This window comes from Scyliorhinus torazame, chromosome 11 (assembly GCF_047496885.1).
Source record: "Scyliorhinus torazame isolate Kashiwa2021f chromosome 11, sScyTor2.1, whole genome shotgun sequence".
Taxonomy (NCBI): Eukaryota; Metazoa; Chordata; class Chondrichthyes; order Carcharhiniformes; family Scyliorhinidae; genus Scyliorhinus; species Scyliorhinus torazame.
This window is the reverse complement of record NC_092717.1, coordinates 48,149,741-48,171,641: the sequence shown is the minus strand read 5'-3', so window position 1 is coordinate 48,171,641 and position 21,901 is coordinate 48,149,741. Positions and strand designations below refer to the sequence as shown.

Sequence of the window (21,901 nt, the reverse complement as noted above, 5' to 3'; positions counted from 1 at the left end):
AGGGTTTAGAGAACCCCAAAGTTTATCATGGAGTTCTCCTGACCCACAACTTTTACTAGATTGTGGTGTGGGGAGCACATGGTCCACTCTACAGGTGTAATACAGCAGAAATTGAAAATTATTTTTTAAAACAAAACAATGTTTATTCTATGAACTCAAGTTACCCTTTTTTAAAACATACAGTGAACATCTTAGCAACCATTAATTCAAAAAACAACCCCAAAGAATACAACACTAAGTAATCCTTAATAAATTCCCAAACAACATCCAGAAGACAAAAGAAACCTCTTTTAACAGAAGCACATCAGGTTTAAATTCACTACTGAGAACATTTATAATTCTGAATTCACCAAATGATCAAGAGATAGTCTTTTCATGGCAGGGAGAACAACAGTACACCTGCTTTGTCTGGCTTCAGCTCCAACATTGAAACAAAACCAAAAGGACACAGACACACCCATTCTTTTCTCAAAATGAAACTAAAAAGCAGAGCCAGAGCTCAGCTCCACCCACACTCTGACATCACTGCAGTAACATGAGCAGCCAAACATTTCTTAAAGTGACATTCTCATGACACCTCCCCCCAAGAAATAAAAATAAAAGATGGTTTCATTTTTCACCTTTTCACTATCCTTTAAGAAATACACACAGTAAATATACTTTTTTGTTTCAAAAAATGCACACACGCAAACAGGTAAAATAATATAGTCCAATTTTTTTTCTTCTTTCTCCAACTGGAATCCTTCTCGATTGACAGTTTATTTGAACAAGAAAGTCTCTGCACGATCCATCCATTCCTCTACGCCTCGGCATTTCTCTTTAAAGTCAGATACTTTAGTTCAATCTGATCACAGAGTCCCTTGTAATTTTCCAACACACGAGCATTGGTTATCATAGCTTTCAGGCAGTCAAATGCCTGTTGAAAGTCCGCTGTCCACTGAAAGTTTTGATGTTTCTTTAGCAAATCCATCAGTGGAGCAACCACGCTACAAAACCTTCGTACAAATGTTTGATCAAATCCACTCATGCCAAGAAATCACATTATTTCCCTTAGTGATGAGGGTATTGGAAACTCCTCAATAACTGTTGTCTTCACATCCCGTGTGGCCATTCCACCCTGCCCATGTGTATGGCCAAGGAAAGTGACTTGGGCTTTTCCAGGTTCACTTTTGGCTAGGTTTATCACCAAACCCGCCTCCTGAATTCAATCGAATAACTCCATCAGATATTTTAAATGTTTTTTCCATGTCTGGCTCAAAATTACCAGATCGTCGATGTACACCGCACAATTGGGTAATCCTGAAACAACTTTGTTAGTTAACCGTTGAAATGTGACTGGGGCGCTTTTCATGCCAAATGGCATAACTTTGAATTGGTATATACCATCTGGAGTCACAAAAGCTGAAATCTCCTTCGCCCTTTCGGTTAAAGGTACCTGCCAGTAACCTTTAAGTAAATCCAGTTTAGAAATAAAAGCTGATTATCCCACTTTCTCAATGCAATCCTCCAAATGTGGGATAGGATAAGAGTCTGTTCTTGTAACTGCCTTAACCTTTCTATAGTTCACACTCAACCATTGGGTACTGTCCGGTTTTGGTACCATCACTATGGGTGAGCTCCATTGGCTTGAACCCACTTCAATTATGCCATTTTTAAGCATACTCTCAATCTCTTTGTTAACCTGTGCCAATTTTCAAGGGTTAAGTCTATATGGATGTTGTTTGATTGGAACAGGATTTCCCACATCTACATCATGTATAGATATTTTAGTACTTCCCAATTTATCTCCACAAACTTGCCCACGTGATATCAATAACTCTTTCAGGTCAGTCCGTTTTTCCTCTGGAAGGTAACTCAACAATGTATCCCAATTTCTAAGAACATCCTCATTTTCCAATTTAATTTGAGGTCTGTCAAATTCACAGTCCTCTGGATTTGGTTTGTTACTTTGAGTTAGAATCATTAAAACCTCCTCCTTTTTCTCTCCTTCCCTTTCAAAGTACCTTTTAAGCATATTCACATGACACACTCAATGAGTTTTCCTTCTATCTGGTGTTTTTACTCACATAATTTCCTTTCAATCTGATAAGGTCCACAAAACCTTGCTTTTAAAGGTTCACCTGCCACTGGTAACAATACTAAAGCTTTATCTCCACTGGTAAAACTACGAATTTTGGATTTCTTATCCACTACCAGTTTCATCACATTTTGTGAAACTTTTAAATGTTGTCTAGCCAATTCTCCTGCTCTATTTAATCGTTCCCTAAAATTTGACACGTAATCCAATGATGCAATTTCTGACTGCTCACTCATCAATTTTTCCTTAATCAATTTAAGTGGTCCTCTCATTTCATGACAAAAATTTAGTTCAAAAGGACTGAATTTGGTTGACTCATTAGGTGCGTCCCTAATTGCAAACGGTATGAATGGAATTCCTTTATCCCAATCCTCTGGATAATCGTGACAATAAGCCCTCAACAAAAAGGGAAAAGAAGAACAGATACATTAAACCAATAGGAATAATTTTTGGCTATCAGGTACATACATTGTCATTCTCCATTTTCACCCAGCCCCTCTATAATACAATAACAATTTCACTTATATCACACTTTACTGCTGAATAGTGTCCCAAGACAGTTTGCAAAGAAAGTTGAACCTCAAGAAGGAAGGGTGACCAAAGTCTTGACCAAAGAGCTGTGTCTCAATGAGGGTCTTAAAGACCGACAATGAGGTGGAGGAATCTAGGGAGCACATTCCACAGCTTGGGACTTAATGGTTAAAAGGCGTGGTCACCAATTGCGGGGAGAAGGGAGATGGACCGAGTAAGATATCAATGTCAAACAAATAGATAGGTTGGAGAGTCAGGAAGGCTACAGGTTGGCAAGCAGTTATAGAGATAGGGCAGGGCGAGGCTATTAAGGATTTAACGTAAGGTCTTGGAGGACTCAGAGCTAATGTAGGTTAGCAAAATCCCCAGAAGCCCTGTCAGACTGGCTTTTTTAATTCTTTCACTGGCTAGGCCATCATTTATTGCCCATCCACAGTGCTGTTAGAAAGGAAGTTATAGGATTTTAACTCAGTGACAGACTCACAGAATCTTTACAGTGCAGAAGGTGGTCATTTGGCCCATCCAACCTGTACTGGCTTGCTGGAAGGCCATGCTACCAAAGCCCACTCCCCTGTCTTATCCCCATAACCTTACACATCTATTTCTTTTCAGATAGCAATCCAAATCCTTTTTTGAAGACCTCGATCGAACTTGCCTCAAACACCCTCAGGAAGCTCTTTCCATACTCCAACCACCCTCTGAATGAAAATACTTTTGCTCACGTCACTTCTACTCCTTTCACCCATTATTTTGAATCTTTTCCGCCTAGTTCTTGATGTACTCTTGAGTGGGGATAGTTTCTCATTATTTACCCTGTCCATACCCTTCAGGATCTTGAATACCTCTATCAAGTCTCCTCTCAGTCCTCCTTTCTCCAAATAAAACAGTCCCAACCGCTCCAATCTATCATCCTAGTTTATCCATGAAATCATTCTTGTGAATCTGCTCTTTACTCTCGCCAATGTCTTCAAATATGGCGTCCAGAACTGGTACTCACCGCTTGAGGTTTCCCTATCACTTGACACAGGTGACATGATCGACAAAATTTAACAACATCTTTATGTAGTCCAGACCAATAAAAATGTTTTTTGATTTTAGCTTGAGTTTTCTTTATTCCCAAATGACCTCCCACTGGTACCTCATGTGCAACTCGCAACACCTCCTTTCTATACCCTAAAGGCAATGCTACTTGATGAACTTCTGCCCACTTTTCATCCACCTGCATATGTATAGGTCTCCATTTTCTCATCAAGACATCATTTTTACGGTAATAACACTCTGGTATACTCTCAGATTCCTCTTCCGTATATGTTTTTTGATATATCCGTTTTATTTCTACATCTTTCTGTTGTAACTCCGTCAGTTTTCCTGAACTAAAAATATCCGCTTCATCCTCCATCTGTTATTTTCCAACCATCTAATCAAAAATTGTTTCTGATAATTGCACTTCTCCTTTATCTTCACTCTCTGATTTCTCCTCTTGCCTTAACCCATGACTTTGCGACCTTGTTACTACACAATCCGGAAAAATCCCAGGATATTCATCCTTCAACACTTCAGTTGTCTGATTTTCCACTGGCTTATCAACCACAGTAGGCATAACTCTCACCTGCGATCCAGCTGTATCATTACCCAAGATAAATTGTATTTCTGGACAAGATAGTTTCTTTATTACTCCTACCACCACTTCACCACTCTTCACTAGACTTTCCAACCTTACCTTATATGATGGAACACTACACCTCTCACCCTGAATTCCACATATTACCACCTTTTCTGGCAACATTCTTCCCAAACTACATAACTCCTCATCTCTTACCATTAATGATTGACTAGCTCCCGTATCTCTTAAAATTGTGACTTCTTTACCTGCTCCTCCTGATACACATAAGTAAACTTTACCCACACAAGTAAATTCTTTAAAGAGATCTGGCACCTTCTTATCAATCACCTCTTGATCAGGCTGTACAATCTTTTGCACCTCCTTCGCTTCACTTGGGCTTTCCTTTACCACTTTAACAAACCCCACTGTCCTTATCCTGTTTTACCACATCAGCCTTCCCAGTGCTATAACCACCAACACTGTGACTTTACATGGCCTCGTTTAATACAGTGAAAACATTTGAAACTTTTCATTTCTTTTCCACCCTCCTGGATTTATTTTTTAATCTGAGGTACACTCTCTTTATTGTCTCCCATCAGACCACCTTTACCTTTACCACTTGAGTATTTCTCATTTCTCTATCCTTCACAGGCTGAAACTGATGTCGGACACCAAGCTTTGATTTATGAACTAATTCATAATCATCTGCCATTTCTGCTGCTAACCTCGCAGTTTTAACCCTCTGTTCTTCCACATGAATTCTCACTACATCAGGAATTGAATTTTTAAACTCCTCCAAAAGTATAATTTCCCTGAGAGCTTCATGCGTTTGGTCTATTTTCAAAGCCCTTATCCACCTATCAAAAGTACTCTGTTTGAGCCTTTCAAACTCCATGTATGTTTGACCAAATTCTTTCCTTAAATTTCTAAACCTTTGTCTGTAGGCTTCAGGCACTAGTTCATATGCACCTAAGATGGATTTTTTCACCTTCTCATACGTCCCAGATACCTCCTCCGGTAGTGATGCAAACACTTCACTAGCCCTACCTACCAGCTTTGTTTGAATCAGTAATACCCACGTGTCCTGTGGCTATTTCATTTGTTTAGCTACCTTCTCAAATGAAATGAAAAAGGCTTCCACCTCCTTCTCATCAAACCTTGGCAATGCTTGGACATATTTAAATAGATCCCCACCAAGCCTTTGACTATGACGCCCTTTCCCACTATCCTCATCACTATCATCCAACTGTATGTTTCCCTTTATGTCTGCCAATTTTAACTGACTGTCATATTTCATAGAATCATAGAATTAACAGTGCAGAAGGAGGCCATTTGGCCCATCGAGTCTACACCGGCTCTTGGAAAGAGCACCCTACCCTAGCTTACACCTCCACCCTATCCCCATAACCCAGCAACCCCACCCAACACTAAGGGCAATTTTGAACACTAAGGGCAATTTAGCATGGCCAGTCCACCTAACCTGCACATTTTTGGACTGTGGGAGGAAACCAGAGCACCCGGAGGAAACCCACGCACACACGGGGAGAACGTGCAGGCTCTGCACAGACAGTGACCCAAGCAGGGAATCGAACCTGGGACCCTGGAGCTGTGAAGCAATTGTACTAAACACTATGCTACCATGCTGTCATTTCATGGCTATTTTCTGAAGTTCAAACTCTCTCTCTTTATCTCTTTCCCTGATCTGTATCTCCCTTTCTCTTTCTTTTTGTTCTGATAGGGCTATTCTTTCTTTTCTCCTTTCTTCTCTCTCCTTTTCTTTTTCCTCTCTATCCCTTTCGTATTCAAGCTGCTTTAATTCTTTCGCATGTTCCATTTGTTTAAGTTGTAACTGAACTTTTGCCATTTCCGATGAGTCAAACTGTATCTTAGGCAAATGTAAATGCTTAGCCACTGCCATACTTACCTAATCTTTTCGCATTTTGTCAGGTAATGTTAACTGCAATGTTTTTGCCAAACCTAACCGCCTGTGTCCGTAAAGTACTGCATGTGACCGTCTCCACCCCCAGAAACTTCAGAGCCTCTGAAAGATCCATTGTCCACAACACACTCCCCACTTAAACTGGAATACCACACCTGAAAAGCAACCACAATATGCTCACCCCTCACTGCCTTTAGGTTCACTAAGCCAATCCAATAGATAGATTTTTATCCCCCTCGAGCCCCCAATTTGTTATGGGCCAGGGTTTAGAGAACCCCAAAGTTTATCATGGAGTTCTCCTGACACACAACTTTTACTAGATTGTGGTGTGGGGAGCACATGGTCCACTCTACAGGTGTGATACAGCAGAAATCGAAAATTATTTTTTAAAACAAAACAATGTTTATTCTATGAACTCAAGTTACCCTTTTTTAAAACATACAGTGAACATCTTAGCAACCATTAATTCAAAAACAACCCCAAAGAATACAACACAAAGTAATCCTCAATAAGTTCCCAAACAACATCTAGAAGACAAAAGAAACCTCTTTTAACAGAAGCACATCAGGTTTAAATTCACTACTGAGAACATTTATAATTCTGAATTCACCAAATGATCAAGAGATAGTCTTTTCATAGCAGAGAGAACAACAGTACACCTGCTTTGTCTGGCTTCAGCTCCAACATTGAAACAAAACCAAAAGAACACAGACACACCCATTCTTTTCTCAAAATGAAACTGAAAAGCAGAGCCAGAGCTCAGCTCCACCCACACTCTGACATCACTGCAGTAACGTGAGCAGCCAAACATTTCTTAAAGTGACATTCTCATGACACCTCCCCCCAAGAAATAAAAATAAACCATCAACGTCAAGATGGTTTCATTTTTCACCTTTTCACTGTCCTTTCAGAAATGCACACAGTAAATATACTTTTCTGTTTCAGAAAATGCACACACGCAGACAGAAATCGAAAAGTATTTTTTTAAAGCAAAACAATGTTTATTCTATGAACTCAAGTTAACCTTTTTAAAACATACAGTGAACATATTAGCAACCATTAATTCAAGTACAACCCCCAAAGAACACGACACTAAGTAATCCTTCATAAATTCCCAAACAACATCCAGAAGACAAAAGAAATACATTTTAACAGAAGCATATCAGGTTTAAATTCACTATTGAGAACATTTATAATTCTGAATTTACCAAATGATCAAGAGATAGTCTTTTCATGGCAGAGAGAACAACAGTACACCTGCTTTGCCTGGCTTCAGCTCCAACACTGAAACAAAACCAAAATAACACAGATATACCCAAGCTTTTCTCAAAGTGAAACATGAAAAGCAGAGCCAGAGCTCAGCTCCACCCACACCCTGACATCATTGCAGTAACATGAGCAGCCAAACATTTCTTAAAGTGACATTCTCATGACACCTGCCCCGACCCTTGGAAAGAGCACCCCACTTAAGTCCGTGCCTCCATCCTATGCCCATAACCCAGTAACCCCAACTAACCTGTTGGACCCTAATAGGCAATTTAGCATGGCCAATCCATCTGACCTGCAGATCTTTGGACTGTGGGAGGAAGCCGGAGCACCCGGAGGAAATCCACGCAGGGGAAAAAAACCTACACAATCACCCAAGGCTGAAATTGAACCTGGGTTCCTGGAGCTGTGAGGCAGCAGTGCTAACCACTGTGCCACCCATCGTGTCCAATATACCAGGATATTGGTGCGGAGCTGGTGAAGATGTGCTCGATTCAACAGGGTCAAGGCGGTGTTGTACCGAAGGAAGATTCAGTTTGGGATCCTGTACCCACCGAGATCACTTTTGAGGACCGGGAGTACTATTTTGAAATGCCAGAAGAGGCCAATGACTTTATAAGGGACCAAAAACTGCAGCTGAACTGAGAGCTGGTGTGAGATGGAGGAGCTGTCTCTGCAAAGGTTGGAGATTATGTCTATTGTGTATCGCCAGAGAGTGGGTTATTTTTTCTTTGGGGAATTATAAGTTTGTAAGGGGGTAATCAACCCTCCCCTTGTCGCCTGTTGTGTTTTTCTTTTTGGAGGGGTTAATTTGCGATTTTGGGTGTTTTTTCTTCACGGGTAAGGGGTGTGCATAGTGGGGCCCGCTGGATGGGGTTGCAGGCTGAGGGGCATTCAGTTGGGTAGGCGGGCTGTTTGCACATGTTAAGGAGGGTTGGAGAGGTGTGTAGGGGGGGGCATCGAGTGGGAGCTGCCATGCTGGCAGGTAATGCTGGTGAACGGAGGTGAGGTTGGGGGCGAGAGATGCCCAGGCAAGGGGTGGTGGGAGGAGGCGGGGGAGCGGGAGGTGGAGATGGCAGGCAAGGAAGGGGGATTGCGACATGGCCGAATTGGAGATTGAATGTGGTCTTGAGCGGAGTGGGGCCATCTTGGATGGGCCAGGTTTAGGATGGTATTACAGGAGGCAGAGCCAGCAGGATGATGGCTGATGGTAAAGGGGAGTGGAGACATAAGCCTCCGGTAAGAATTGTAATGTGGAATGTCCGTGGATTGAACGGGCCGATTAAGAGGTCTCGGGTTTTTGCACATAGAACATAGAACAGTACTGCACAGTACAGGCCCTTCGGCCCACGATGTTGTGCCAACCATTTGTCCTAATCTAAGATCAACCTAACCTACACCCCTTCAATTTACTGCTGTCCATGTGCCTGTCCAAGAGTCGCTTAAATGTCCCTAATGACTCTGTCTCCACCACCTCTGCTGGCAGTGCATTCCACACACCCACCACTCTGTGTAAAGAACCTACCTCTGACATCTTCCCTATACCTTCCTCCAATCACCTTAAAATTATGTCCCATCGTGACAGCCATTTCCGCCCTGGGGGAAAGTCTCTGGCTATCCACTCTATCCATGCCTCACATCATCTTGTACATCTCTATCAAGTCACCTCTCTTCCTTCTTTGCTCCAGTGAGAAAAGCCCTAGCTCCGTCCTCCTTTCTTCATAAGGCATGCCCTCCAGTCCAGGCAGCATCGTGAGCTCCGGAGGCTCCACCATCACCTGGAGCTGCAAGGCCTTGAGGCTCACTCTCGTCTGAGCCATTGTCTCAATGCCCTCAACCATGGGGTACTAAGACTGGGACACATCCCTCAGCAAATGAGACAGGTCCCTCATTGCCTCGGTCATGTCCCTCACTGCCTCCTGTGGGAGAGGGATGATTCATTTACTATAGGGACAACATTTTGCATTGGAAGCTCACTTGGTTGCTGCACACTGACCTTCGCTTCGGAGACTGCACTCTCATCAGCCTCGCCCGCTAATTCCATCGCTCCCTGCTCCACGGGGTTTGCCTTCTGAGGTCTGGGATGCACCCCAGCAGTTTTCTGCTGCTCCCGCTGAATATAGGCCACTTTGTCCTCGGAAACACATAAAGGTGAGACGCATGGAGGTGAGTTCTACATTCTACAGGGGCGGAGGGGTGGCACTGTGTGTAGCAGATGGCATGTCTGCAAGGCACCTGGCCAAAGAGGACAAGACATGTGTTGGGGTTTGGTGGAGGGTGAGATGTGAGGGAGATCCATGCAGGTGTTTTTTAGTTAATCTCTAGGGTAGTTGAGGGGGTGGGGAGGTTATGTGAGGGGTGAGGGACGGGAGTGATGCCAGGGGCACAGAGGTGCTGACTCACCCGAGCTTCCCTAAGGAAGTTGTTCACCTTCTTTCAGCACTCCTGCCAGTCCTCCTGGTGAGGCTGACAGCACTGACCACCTCTGCCACCTCCTCCCAGGCTCTGTTCATGGTGGCGGGCTTGAGTCTCCGCCCCACTATAGGCAAGACGGTGTCCTCCACTACATCCATCGTTCTGTGAAGCCCAGTCTCAGTGAACCTAGGGGCACATCCTCTCTAAGCAATCTTCTTGGCTGGAATAACAGTGTATGGGGAGTGGCGTGCTTATAAGCAGCCCTAGCTTGTCAAGCTCTCCAGCGCCAATTCCGGCCCCAACGAATCACATGTCAGTGGGAATGGGAATTGCTCTAGAATCACGTGGGCAGACTGCTGACCTATTTGCTTGTCCTGACTGGCTTCCCGAATAGTGCCCCCAATGGGAATGCGAAGCACACGCAATTCAGGCCCAGTTGCAACCGGTCTCCCAAATGAAGAATCCCGGCCTAGGATTAAATCTGCTGGAACATTGGATGTAACTCTGGGTAGGAAGGTGATCTACCAATGGATGCTCTGCAGCTCAACAGAGTTGAAATCAGCATCCTCCTAGGTAGGTTGACTGGATCTTTGGGGGTGAGTTTGAACTTGTATGGTGGAGAAGGGAAAAGTAAGGGAAAGGAGTAGTTAGGGAGGGTAAGTAAATTCCAACTGTGTAGGCAATTAAGAGGTAGGAAAGTTCAAAGTGGTGAAATAAGACAAGATAGTAAGCTGTGGCTTCCACGGTAAGAATAATTCACCATTTTATCTAAATACAACCAAGGGAAACCTACCAAATTGGTTCACAACCAATGGGATCCTTCTCAGTTTTAGAAGCTGATGCAATGGACACTCAGACTTTGGAAAGATAATCTTTCCTTTGATTTGATTTCTGCTTTGAGAATGATGAAGAGTACTTGAATCAGATTATTCAGCATTTCTGTTATCCTTTCTTATTAAGTCAGCATTTCAAAATTGTTTTGTTACATCTTTGTTACATCTTACACAAGAGATGGAATATTTGGTACAAGTGCTGTGCTATATCAGTGGCTGCTTCAATCTCAGTCAATCTGTGTATGGGACTGATAAAAGCTGGGACTCTGCACCAAGGGCTGTTTTAAGAGAGTAGGCAGGAGTATTATGGGGTTTGTGTGGGCGAATAAGACCCCGAGGGTAAGGAGAGAGTTCCTGGAACGCAGTAGGGACCTAGGAGGGTTGGCGCTGCCAAACCTAGGGAGCTACTACTGGGCAGCAAATGTGCCGATGATCCGTAAGTGGGTGATGGAGGGAGAGGGGGCGACATGGAAGAGGATGGAGATGGCGTCCTGTAAAGGAACGAGCTTGGGGGCGTTGGTGACGGCACCGCTGCCATTCTCGCCGACAAAGTATACCACGAGCCCGGTGGTGGCGGCAACGTTAAGGATCTGGGGCCAGTGGAGACAGCACAGGGGTGCAGTGGGAGCTTCGGTGTGGTCCCCGATCAGGGGTAACCACCGGTTTGTCCCGGGGAAGATGGACGGGTGGTTCCAGAGCTGGCATCGGGCGGGGATTAGAAGAATGGGGGACCTGTTTATTGACGGGACATTTGCGAGCCTAGGGGCACTGGAGGAGAAGTTTGAGTTACCCCCCGGGAAATGCTTTTAGATATATGCAGGTGAGGGCTTTTGTGAGGCGACAGGTCAGGGAATTCCCGTTGCCCCCGACACAAGAAATTCAAGATAGGGTGATCTCGAGTGTATGGGTCGGGGAGGGCAAGGTGTCGGCAATACACCAAGAGATGAAAGAAGAGGGGGAAGCGTTAGTAGAAGAGTTGAAGGGTAAATGGGAGGAGGAGCTGGGGGAGGAGATCGAGGAAGGTCTGTGGGCTGACGCCCTGGGTAGGGTTAATTCCTCCTCCTCGTGTGCCAGGCTCAGCCTGATACAATTTAAGGTGGTTCACAGAGCGCACTTGACGGGGGCGAGGTTGAGTAGGTTCTTTGGGGTGGAGGACAGATGTGGAAGGTGCTCAGGGAGCCCGGCGAACCAAGTCCATATGTTTTGGTCATGCCCGGCACTGGAGGGGTTCTGGAGAGGAGTGGCGGGAGCAATATCTCAGGTGGTGAAAGTCTGGGTCAAGCCAAGCTGGGGGCTAGCAATATTTGTAGTAGTGGACCAGCCGGGAGTGCAGGAGGCGAAAGAGGCCGGCATTCTGGCCTTTGCGTCCCTAGTAGCCCGGCGAAGGATCTTGCTAATGTGGAAGGAGGCGAAGCCCCCCAGCGTGGAGGCCTGGATAAACAACATGGCTGGGTTCATAAAGCTGGAGAGGATTAAGTTTGCCTTGAGAGGGTCTGCACAGGGGTTCTATAGGCGGTGGCAACCGTTCCTAGACTATCTCGCGGAGCGTTAGAGGAAGGTCGGTCAGCAGCAGCAGCAACCCTGGGGGGTGGGGATGTCTTGGGAGGGGGGGGGGAATGGGGGATTGCTTGGGGGGATAGATGAGCAGGAGATAACATGAAGGGTGGGGGAAACTGGCACGTGTGGGAGAGAGCCAGTGTATAAAGCTATGTAAATATACCATTTTGCCATGTATATATCTTGCTCAGTGCGATTTTGTGTTATTTTGTTTGGGGGGGGGGGGGGGGGGGTCGGGGGGTCGGGTTATTGTTTGTAAGGGGGGAAAATTGTGTTGTTAAAAAACTTTAATAAAAATATTTTCTGTTTAAAAAGCTGGGACTCTGGTTTACGTTGACTGAAGAACTCAAAGCCTGTTTCCATTGTATGTGATTTGTAAGCATTGGATCTGCAAAAAGTAATAAATCAGTGACCTTTGCTGGTGAGATGCAGGAAAATTCAGCAATTTAGTTCATTGCATGGGACTTGTATTTCATTCTCATATGATGTTGAGTTTTAATTGCCATGTGCGCTCAAAGCCACTAACACAGTTTCCTTACCCTATCCTCCAAAGATCAACGCGGAACCCCCTCTTGCTGAGGAGCCCAAGGCCCCAGAAGCAGTCACTGAACCAGCCCCGGATGCTCTCCCTGCTGTGCCCAGTGCGGCTGTAGAGGAGGTTGTGGTGAGTCCCACTGATTGACTGTAGACCAATTTCATTCATTGAGTGCTTCATTCATCCCGTCACCCCAGCCACCTCCTTTGTTATTGCTCAACAGCAGAAATGTTTTTTTTTCTGTTCAGTTTTACATTTGTGCATTTCTCTTCACCCTCATCATGGTGTCACTTGTGAAGTTTCTCCCCATTCCAGCCCCCAAACCATCTGTTTTCCATCTTAATTTAAACATTAGCTCAGTTTGAATATTCATTTTCTGAATGCAATTGTCAGTAGCCTGCCATTGAAATCACTCCATAAATCAATGCCTGAATTGCAGCAATGGACACGTTCTTACAGGTGCGACCTGTGTACAACCAAACTATGCATTGTGCAGTAGTTAATTACTTATTTCTCTGCAGTGTTCTCCCACCTAGCAACAAGCACTTTGTCTGGGGTGTGTATGCGGATGTGTGCACTTGTACATATATATGTGTAAGCCAATATCTGCCTATACATGTTAGTGTACATGTGTGCCTGGCTATGACTGCATGCTTTGGACACCACTTGCACTTTGTACAAGCTTAAATCTGCAAATAACCATAGCCAAAAACAATAATAGATCTAAAGGACAACTTACCCTTGCATTTAGGATATGCTTATGTTCAGAAGTTTTTTATTCTGGCACTCATTTATGGTCAGGTTCGGGGGCAACAACCTGTCCCATTGGCAAGATTATAATTGTTCACCCCAAGCAAACTGAGTTTTCAATTGCTGCCAGTGAGACAAGAGCCTAATTCAGTCATGTAAACGCAGGAGCAAGCTCGTAATTGTCATTCTTCGCAAGTGCCACATAAAATCAGTTAAAGGCAAGTGGATACCCATGGGAGCAGTGATTTCACTGCTGCTAACAGAGTAGGTGAACGTCTGTTTTCTTTAATGCTATTTGCACTGGATGTTAAGTGACAGGCCTTCACCAACGTCCCATGGATAAAGAAGAAAGATGGAGCCTGGGAGTGATTTTCTGTGATGGTGTGCCCCTTTAAAGGGGCAGGTTAACGGAGAGTCATGTGAGCCAATCAGCCAATGGAGTCAGAGGTTATGAATCTTGGGGGCGGAGCACTGGTTTCCCAATTAGTTAGGAGTTTGGAGACCTGGAACATGGTAGCTTTTATCCCATTCTCCATATATAGTTTCTTACTGTAATAAACCATTCATTCATAATTTACCTGGTGGTCGCCCATCTGGCAGGATACTTCACTTTTCCTCTGATGTTCTTTCCTTGCTTCCTAGTGGAGAAGGCACTGGCTCCTGTAATAAATTTTCTTACAGTGGCACACCTGAGAAACACAGAAATCCAGTGTGCCACCAGTTTAGGGGCATATGTCACCGCGCTCCATGGCACTACAAGCTGGTGCAAGCACTACAACACTCCTGCAGGTATAGAGCCACATTCCACTGCACCGTGGCACCACAGGCTGCTGCTCCAACAGTCCGACAGTTATAGGGCTGTATCCCATTGCTGCAAGATACAACATGCTGGTGCTCCAAGGCACTCTCATAAAGGTACAAAAGCAAAACACTGCAACGGCTGAAGATCTAAAATAAAAACATAAAGTGTTAGAAATACTCAGCAGTACCGGCAGCAACTGTGGACAGAGAATCAGGGTTAACATTTCAGGTCAATGACCTTGCATCAGGACTGGGAAAAGTTTTTGGGGGGGAACCCTCCCATATTGCGTTCGATCTTGGGGGGAGGTGGAGGATTTTTTCCGGGGCCTCGCAGATTGGGACACCATTTAAAAGTGGCATCTTGATCTCTCGCTACAATGGGGAGTTCCGGCGAGCGGAGCTCTACACTGTAATAAATGGGGCTATGTGGAGCCTCAGTCGCGCGTTCTCCGTTCAGGGCCCTTATTCAATGTGAGTGCCGGGAAACACATGGCTAGACGCGTTCGCTAGGGCACTTTGTTCATTTTTGGGAGAATCGTGCCCTACAAGTGCCAGCAGCATCAAGTTAACAACTTTTACTGATATGAAGCGGTCTCTTTATATTGTCGCCAATATTAATCTCCCGCTTTGGAGCCTCTGCCCCTTAATCTGGGTCTGTCACCGACGACAATTCCCGGAACTGCGACCATCACCGGATGCATCAGGAGCCCCCCTTCCCATTCCGATTCCCGGAAACTATGGGGAGGCTGTACCCGGCACGGCTCAGAAACTGGGCAAATGGCTTCGGGATCCAGAGATCCAATCGGCACTGTTTCTCCTACAACCTGTATCACCGGCCTCTGTATGTGTGCAGATGAGTGCAAACGGGGAGATAGGTATTGGTGTCCATTTTGAACAGCCAATTGCGTTGGCAGGAGACACAGTGAAAACCAAAACCAGCAAAGAAAAAGGAACCAAAATGGTGCAGGGGTTACAGTCTGAAGTTGTTGAGATCAATGTTGAATCCTCTTTGCAGAACCCCACTATTCACTCTGCAAGTTGCCTGTTATTTCAATTTTCCACCTTGCTCCCACTCTGATCTCTCTGTCCTCAGCCCCCAGTTATGTTCCAGTGAAGCTCAACACAAGCTCAAGGAACAGCACCTCATCTTTCAATTAGGCATCTTACAGCCTTCCGGACTCAGAACTGAGATCAATAATTTCAGATCATTTTGTTTTCTTTTGCTGGGCTGTTTTTCTTTTTTTCTGACATATGATTCCCTCGTTTTTGCTTCCAGACAGCAATTGTTCATCATTCTGTCTTTTGCATCTACTCCAGATCAGTGTTTTTCAAACCCTTTTCCCCGGAACCCACTTTTACCAATCAGTCGACCTTCAGGACCCACGCCAGCCTCCCTTTGCGACACACCGTTTTAGATTACCTTTAATGCGACAGGGGAGCCAGCTTGGTCCTCACAATCTCACTTGCTTTGCCATTCAAAGTTACATTTTTCCTAAGGACTTCAGCTGATGATATAAGTTCTCGCTGCATTCTTTGAAAGAAATCAAGGGATTTGTCGTCAAACTCGCATGGTTAGTCTTCAAATGCTTTTGAAGTTTTTAGGATTTAAACGCTCACTTGCCAGTACTTCCCTGGATATAACATGCATTGGCTTTGCAACCTGATTTGCATTGGCACAATTAACAAAGCCATACCTCAAAAAATCATCTTTATACTGCTTTGTTCCCGATTTCAGTGTTTCCTTTGTTGGCTGTTCACCTGAGGCCCTGGAGCTCTGTACAGAGCTAACTCAGAGCATTGCTTTGTCCCACCATGGACTCTCCTGCGCAGCTCTCTACAGCAGGTTCAATTGGGAGTTCCTGGCCAGGTAATACACTGCCTATTTATGTCTCTGGCCCTCTCTTCCTTATAACAAAACGATCAATCTTCAGTTCTTCACAATCCCGTTACCTTGCTTGTTCACAGATAGAAAATGGAGGAATCTCTCCTATGTGATTTTGTGCCAAAAGCACAGGGTGCGTGATGGTAGTGTATGTGCCAGGCGCGTGACCGGCTCCCTGCCGTCGCTTCCATCACCATCCTCCCTTTTGTTGTTTACTCTCTCCCCCTCCCCCTCCCACCCGACCACAGACTTTGTCTTTTGTTCTCCACCCCCCCCCCCAACCCCCACTCCCCATTCCTGTCTCCCTGGGTATCTGGAATTCAGCCCTATTACAATAATGAATGTCAGGCCCTGAAACTCTCACCCCATACTTCCTTCACACTCTGCCTGCCACATATGCCCCACATAACCCCTCCATGCAACTCTCATTCCCATGCCCTCTCATACCCTCATATTCCCATGCCCTTTCCATTTCCCCTACCCATTCCCCCAGTACCCACTATGTACAGAACCAATGAGCCATTGGAAAGTCTGACAAGTCTTTGAAATAATTTTGAAACAGGCACAACAAGTGAAAATATGCTTTGAAAAAAGGCTCAACTCATAATCTCTTAAAGGTTTGGTCAGCCATGTGCATTCACAGTGTCAATAGCATTTATCCAATTCTGACCTCTCAATCTTGTGTAAATAAACATACATACAGTGAAAAACTCCTTAAAGAAACAGACAAGGTTTGTTTTCACTCCCCTCTGCAGTTTATAAGCATTGCTTGCTGAGATCTAAATGCATTCCTGGAGCTCAGCCAGGAATTCATAATGAAGTCATCTGGTAACCATGTCAACAAAAGCAGGCTGAACAGATGGCATCATGAATACTTTTGAATGGATAAATGCTTCTGACATTGATAATATGAATAGCTGTGATTGATGCACAGCTGTATGATAAGGTAAGTGGGTCAATGTATTCTGACGGGAATGTTGAATGGTTTTTTTATGTTTTTAGTTGATAATATCAGTTCTCCCATGGCTCATGACTCCTCTGAGTGGTGACAAACCACATCTGCTTAAGAAAGGACTTGGCTCCACCAAAACTGAGGGGGAATTTGAATTGCCCACCCCACACTGGAGCCAACACGGGCAAGAGAGCTGCGTTCAGGCTGGCTGGCCACACCCTTATCCCATACCAGTGAAAATTGCCAGAAATGGGCATGAAGATCCCATTGTTTTAAAGGGCTCCCAAGTCAGCCCAACATGGCAGTAATCAAGGCAATTAACTCTATTTCTCATCCCAGAGATGCTGCCTGACCTGCTGGATATTTTCAGCATTTTCTGTTTTTTCAAAAGCATGGCTAAGTGTGCACAGTTTCAGAAGATGCGTTCGCTACCACTGCTCTCTTCAGCAAACTGGGAAGTCCACCTCGGTATTGAAATGTTTCTGATATGTGACTCCTTGGGTATGCCTTTAAGGAGTATCCATTGCTTGAATCCCATCAGAGAAATCATTCTTGTTTGAACTATCCCTTTGATCATTTCAAATCTCATCATGTTCTTATATTTTACACAACAAGATTTAAAAGATACTGGAGATAGATTTGGATGAAATAATTCCCTTTTTTTCCTCCCATCAAGGAGAGTAAGGAGCCTGAGGTACAGGAACCAGCTGTAAATGCTGAGTCTGGCAGCACTGAGGTATGTCGATGGTGCTTCAATGACTGGGCAAAAAAGTAGATCATCTGCTCATTATAGTTAAATATCCATCATTAAATCTCATCCCTACAATTAGCCTTCCACAATGGAACTGTTACATGTACGTCAGAGATGTATCTGCATATTATGAAAAAGACTGATATTCCTGCCATGCATTTAATAATTGTGTGCATTTGATGCCAACCTTTACTGTGTAGCATTGCTGATTGAGCGCTGGTGCCAAATTCAGGCCTTGAGAAAAGATGCAGTTATTGAATACATTTAACCCATTCTCAAAGCGGCAGACACATAATAATTGAATAAAGTCAAACTCTGGTTCTGTAATGTGATTTTTTTTAATGAGTGTTTTGCAGATTGAATGCCTCTATCAGATTCTCTTTGTAAAAAAACTACCACTTGGTAGTTTGGTCAAAGGGAGTTCTTTGATGAATTCTTTCCCCGCCGAACTACCAACCTGTCTTTGTGTCCGCTGGTTCAAGGGCCAGTGATAGCAGCCCATGGTAGCAGGACAGAGTGGCCGCTCAGCAAATGTTTTACAAGATCATCTGTGCAATTACGACGATCTGGATAGTTTCCTTGTGTGCTGTAAGATTCTGTGGGGGAATTTTAACCCCCTCCCCAACCCCAAAAGCACGCAAGTTGAATGTGAGATTGAAATTTGATTCCAGCCCCAATCTGTGGATATCTGGATGGTGGAAAGATGGGGAGGTGGGCTAGTCAACCTGCTCCAAAGGGACAGATCGACATTTTAAATACTATAAGGAGACTGTGTATCTCGTTATTAATCAACATTTAAGATGTAACTTTGGGAAGCCAGATTTCCTGAGGCTCGAGGAAACCCCACATCTTAACCTAGGAGAAAACTGATGGATCCAGGAGGTAAGTACCTTTCCACTTACCTGCTGGATCCAGGGTGCCTGCCTGGGCAACGGTCCCGTGATCAGACACCCAACTGCTCCAGCTCTGTCTGATCTTTCTGAAGACTCTAAACGATCCCGCGGGCCTCCTGTCCACCCAGGTTTCCGATCTACACTCCGAATCTCCCCTGAAGTGTCTGAACCCCAGACCTCCAACAGCTGTCTGTCCGGCATCTGACCTCCCTCCAAGACTTCTGACCTGCCCCGCCCCCCCACCCAAACAATCCCTGAATATGGGACCATACCCCCCAACACCACTCTGGGTTGACACCTCTGACCTCCCCCTGTCTAGTTCAGCTCACAATTTAATGCGAAGTAATAATCTGGGTTAACTTCTTTGTAACTATATTAAAATCATATATCTTTATTATGGGAGGCAGTAGTGTCGTGGTTCTGCCACTAGATTGAGAGTCTCAGGATAATGATTTGGGAACATGGGTTCAAATCCCACCAGTGCAGCTGGTGAAATTTTAATTCAGTTAATGAATCTGGAATTCATGGTGGCACAGTGGTTGGCACTGCTGCGTCACAGCTCCAGGGTCCCAGGTTTGGGTGACTGTGTGGAGTTTGTACGTTCTCCCCGTGTCTGCGTGGGTTTCCTCCGGATGCTCCAGTTTCTGCCCACAGTTCAAAGATGTGCAGGTTAGGTGGATTGGTGATGCTAAATTGCCCCTTAGTGCCCCAAAAAAGGTTAAGTGGGGTTACTGGGATAGGGTGGAGGCATAGGTTTAAGTAAGGTGCTCTTTCCAAGGGCCGGTGCAGACTCGATGGGCCGAATGGCCTCCTTCTGCGCTGTAAATTCTATGAACAGCTTCTATCAATTAAAAGCTAGTCTCAATAATAGTGACTATGGGCAGAATCCTAACAGGATTTGTCAGGCTCAGACTGAAAACTGATGTGTAACTCACCAATGGGCGGGATTTACCGATCACCACACTGTGTGTTTTCCGGCAGGGTGAGGCGGCCCACCAGCTGGAGACACCAGTTCTGCCATTGACAACGGGATTTTGCAGTGACAGCATCCCTTGTCACCGGGAAACCCGTACGCCGGCGTGGGACCGGAATTTAGTGGCGGCATGAACAGCCAGTAAATCGCACCCAGTATCACTCTTGGGATGCTGACCCTCTTTAAAGAAAATAAAGATGAGTGGCCGTGGGTTATGCTGTCACTCTGGCAGGTCGGGCGGATACAGCCAGCAACCGACTCCAGGACCCCCCAATCACACTGAGACCTAAAGCACCACGGAGGTAACAGGGGCTCTCTTCCTCCTCCTCCACCCAACAATCATCACCAGCATTCCCCCCCCCCCCCCCCCCCCCCCCCCCCCCCGGACTGTGACTATGATTCCAAACCCCAATTATCGGCAGCATTCTTCCCCCACCTCGGACGGACAATCATCGCTGGCATTCCACCTTCCTGCATCCCCCCCCCCCAACCCCACGCAGCCCCCGACAATCATAAACTGCATTCCTCCCCCCATCCGGGACATTCGCTGGCGCGCTGGCGTTCACCACCCCGACAATAATCGGCAACATTCCTCGCTCCACGGCCCCTCCCCTCCCCACCACCACCACTGGCAAACCTCAGTGCCCACTCTCTTCCCCACGACCCCCCACCACACATAAATGAATCTCTGCCCCCCCACCCCCAAATGGGGCTCCTACTAGGTCCTGCCCCTGCACTTTCACCGAGCACAGGTTGGCACTGCTGGGTTGGCACTGTGCCACTATCCTCCTGTTTAGTTGATGAATCAGTACCCCATGTTGAACATCACTTGCAGGAAACAATCATAGTCATAGTCATAGAATTTACAGTGCAGATGGAAGCCATTCAGCCCATCGAGTCTGCACCGGCCCTGGAAAGAGCACCCTACTTAAGCTTCATGCCTCCACCCTATCCCCGTAACCCAATAACACCACCTAACCTTTTTGGACACTAAGGGCAATTTAGCATGACCAACCCACCTAACCTGCACATCTTTGGTCTGTGGGAGGAAACCGGAGCACCCGAAGGAAACCCACGCGGACACAGGTAGAACGTGCAAACCCCACACAGACAGTGACCCAAGCCGGGAATCGAACCTGGGGTTCCGGAGCTGTGAAGTAACTGTGCTAACCATTATGCTACCGTGTTGCCAATGAGGGTGGCAAGGGTGCAGAATATATTCTGGGTGAGGAACTTCAATGTTTATCACTAAGAGTGGCTTGGTAGCACCACTGTTGACCAAGCTGGCCAAATCCTAGAGGACATAACGTGTAGACAGTTGGTAAGAAATGGGGTGATAAGTTATCGGGGGTAGGTGGGTTGCACATTAGAGGTTGCCATCAGATCAGCCATAATCTTATTAAATGCCGGAGAAGGCTTGAGGTGCTGAATGACCAACTCCTTCTCCTTGTTCGTACATTCAATGACTGTGTCTGCAGCAGGTGGTGAGGGGATTCATGCCGTCCTCACCAATCTGCCTGTCACAGATGCATCTGTCCATGATGATGTCGGTAGGAGTGACAACTGCACAGTCCAAGTGTCGTCTTCACATTGAGGATGCCCTGCATCATGTTGTGTGCCACTACCTCCATGTTAATTGGGATAGATCTTGAATTAATCTAGCATTTCGAAACCAGGCATCCATGAGGTGATGCGGGCATCAGCAGAATTGTATACAACCACAATCTGTGACCTCCAGGCCCGGGATATTTTCCACTGCACCATGGAGATCAACAAACCTAGAGATCAACCTGGTTCAATGAAGAGTGCAGGAGGGAATGTTAGGAGCCACACCAGACATACCTAAAAATGAGGTGTCAACCTGGTGAAGCTACGACACAGGACTACTGGATAGCTGAATAGCAGAAGCTGCATGCAGTGGACAGAGCAAAGCAATTCTGCAACTAACAGATCAGACGTAAGCTCTGCAGCCCTGCCACATCACGTATTGAATGGTGGTGGACAATTAAACAACTATCTGGAGGAAGAGGCTCTACAAATATCCCATCGGGTCCACGCTTGTGCGTGACGGCCATCTCCCCGCTGGCCCCCGTGCAACATGCCGGAGCCCTACAGGGGCCCGGCGCGGAGGAACATAGGCCCT

At 45.6% G+C, this 21,901-nt stretch overlaps 1 protein-coding gene across 3 annotated transcripts in view; it reads left to right on the top strand.

Moving 5' to 3' along the window:
- The window catches only part of amph (amphiphysin), a 452,493-nt gene that overhangs the window by 383,862 nt on the left and 46,730 nt on the right, over window positions 1-21,901 (top strand). For all 3 annotated transcript variants that reach the window (XM_072467226.1, XM_072467225.1, XM_072467224.1), the window contains 2 exons: window positions 12,775-12,885; window positions 17,818-17,877. In XM_072467226.1, the coding sequence (XP_072323327.1) occupies window positions 12,775-12,885; window positions 17,818-17,877 (171 nt within the window). The remainder of the gene's footprint in view (window positions 1-12,774; window positions 12,886-17,817; window positions 17,878-21,901) is intronic.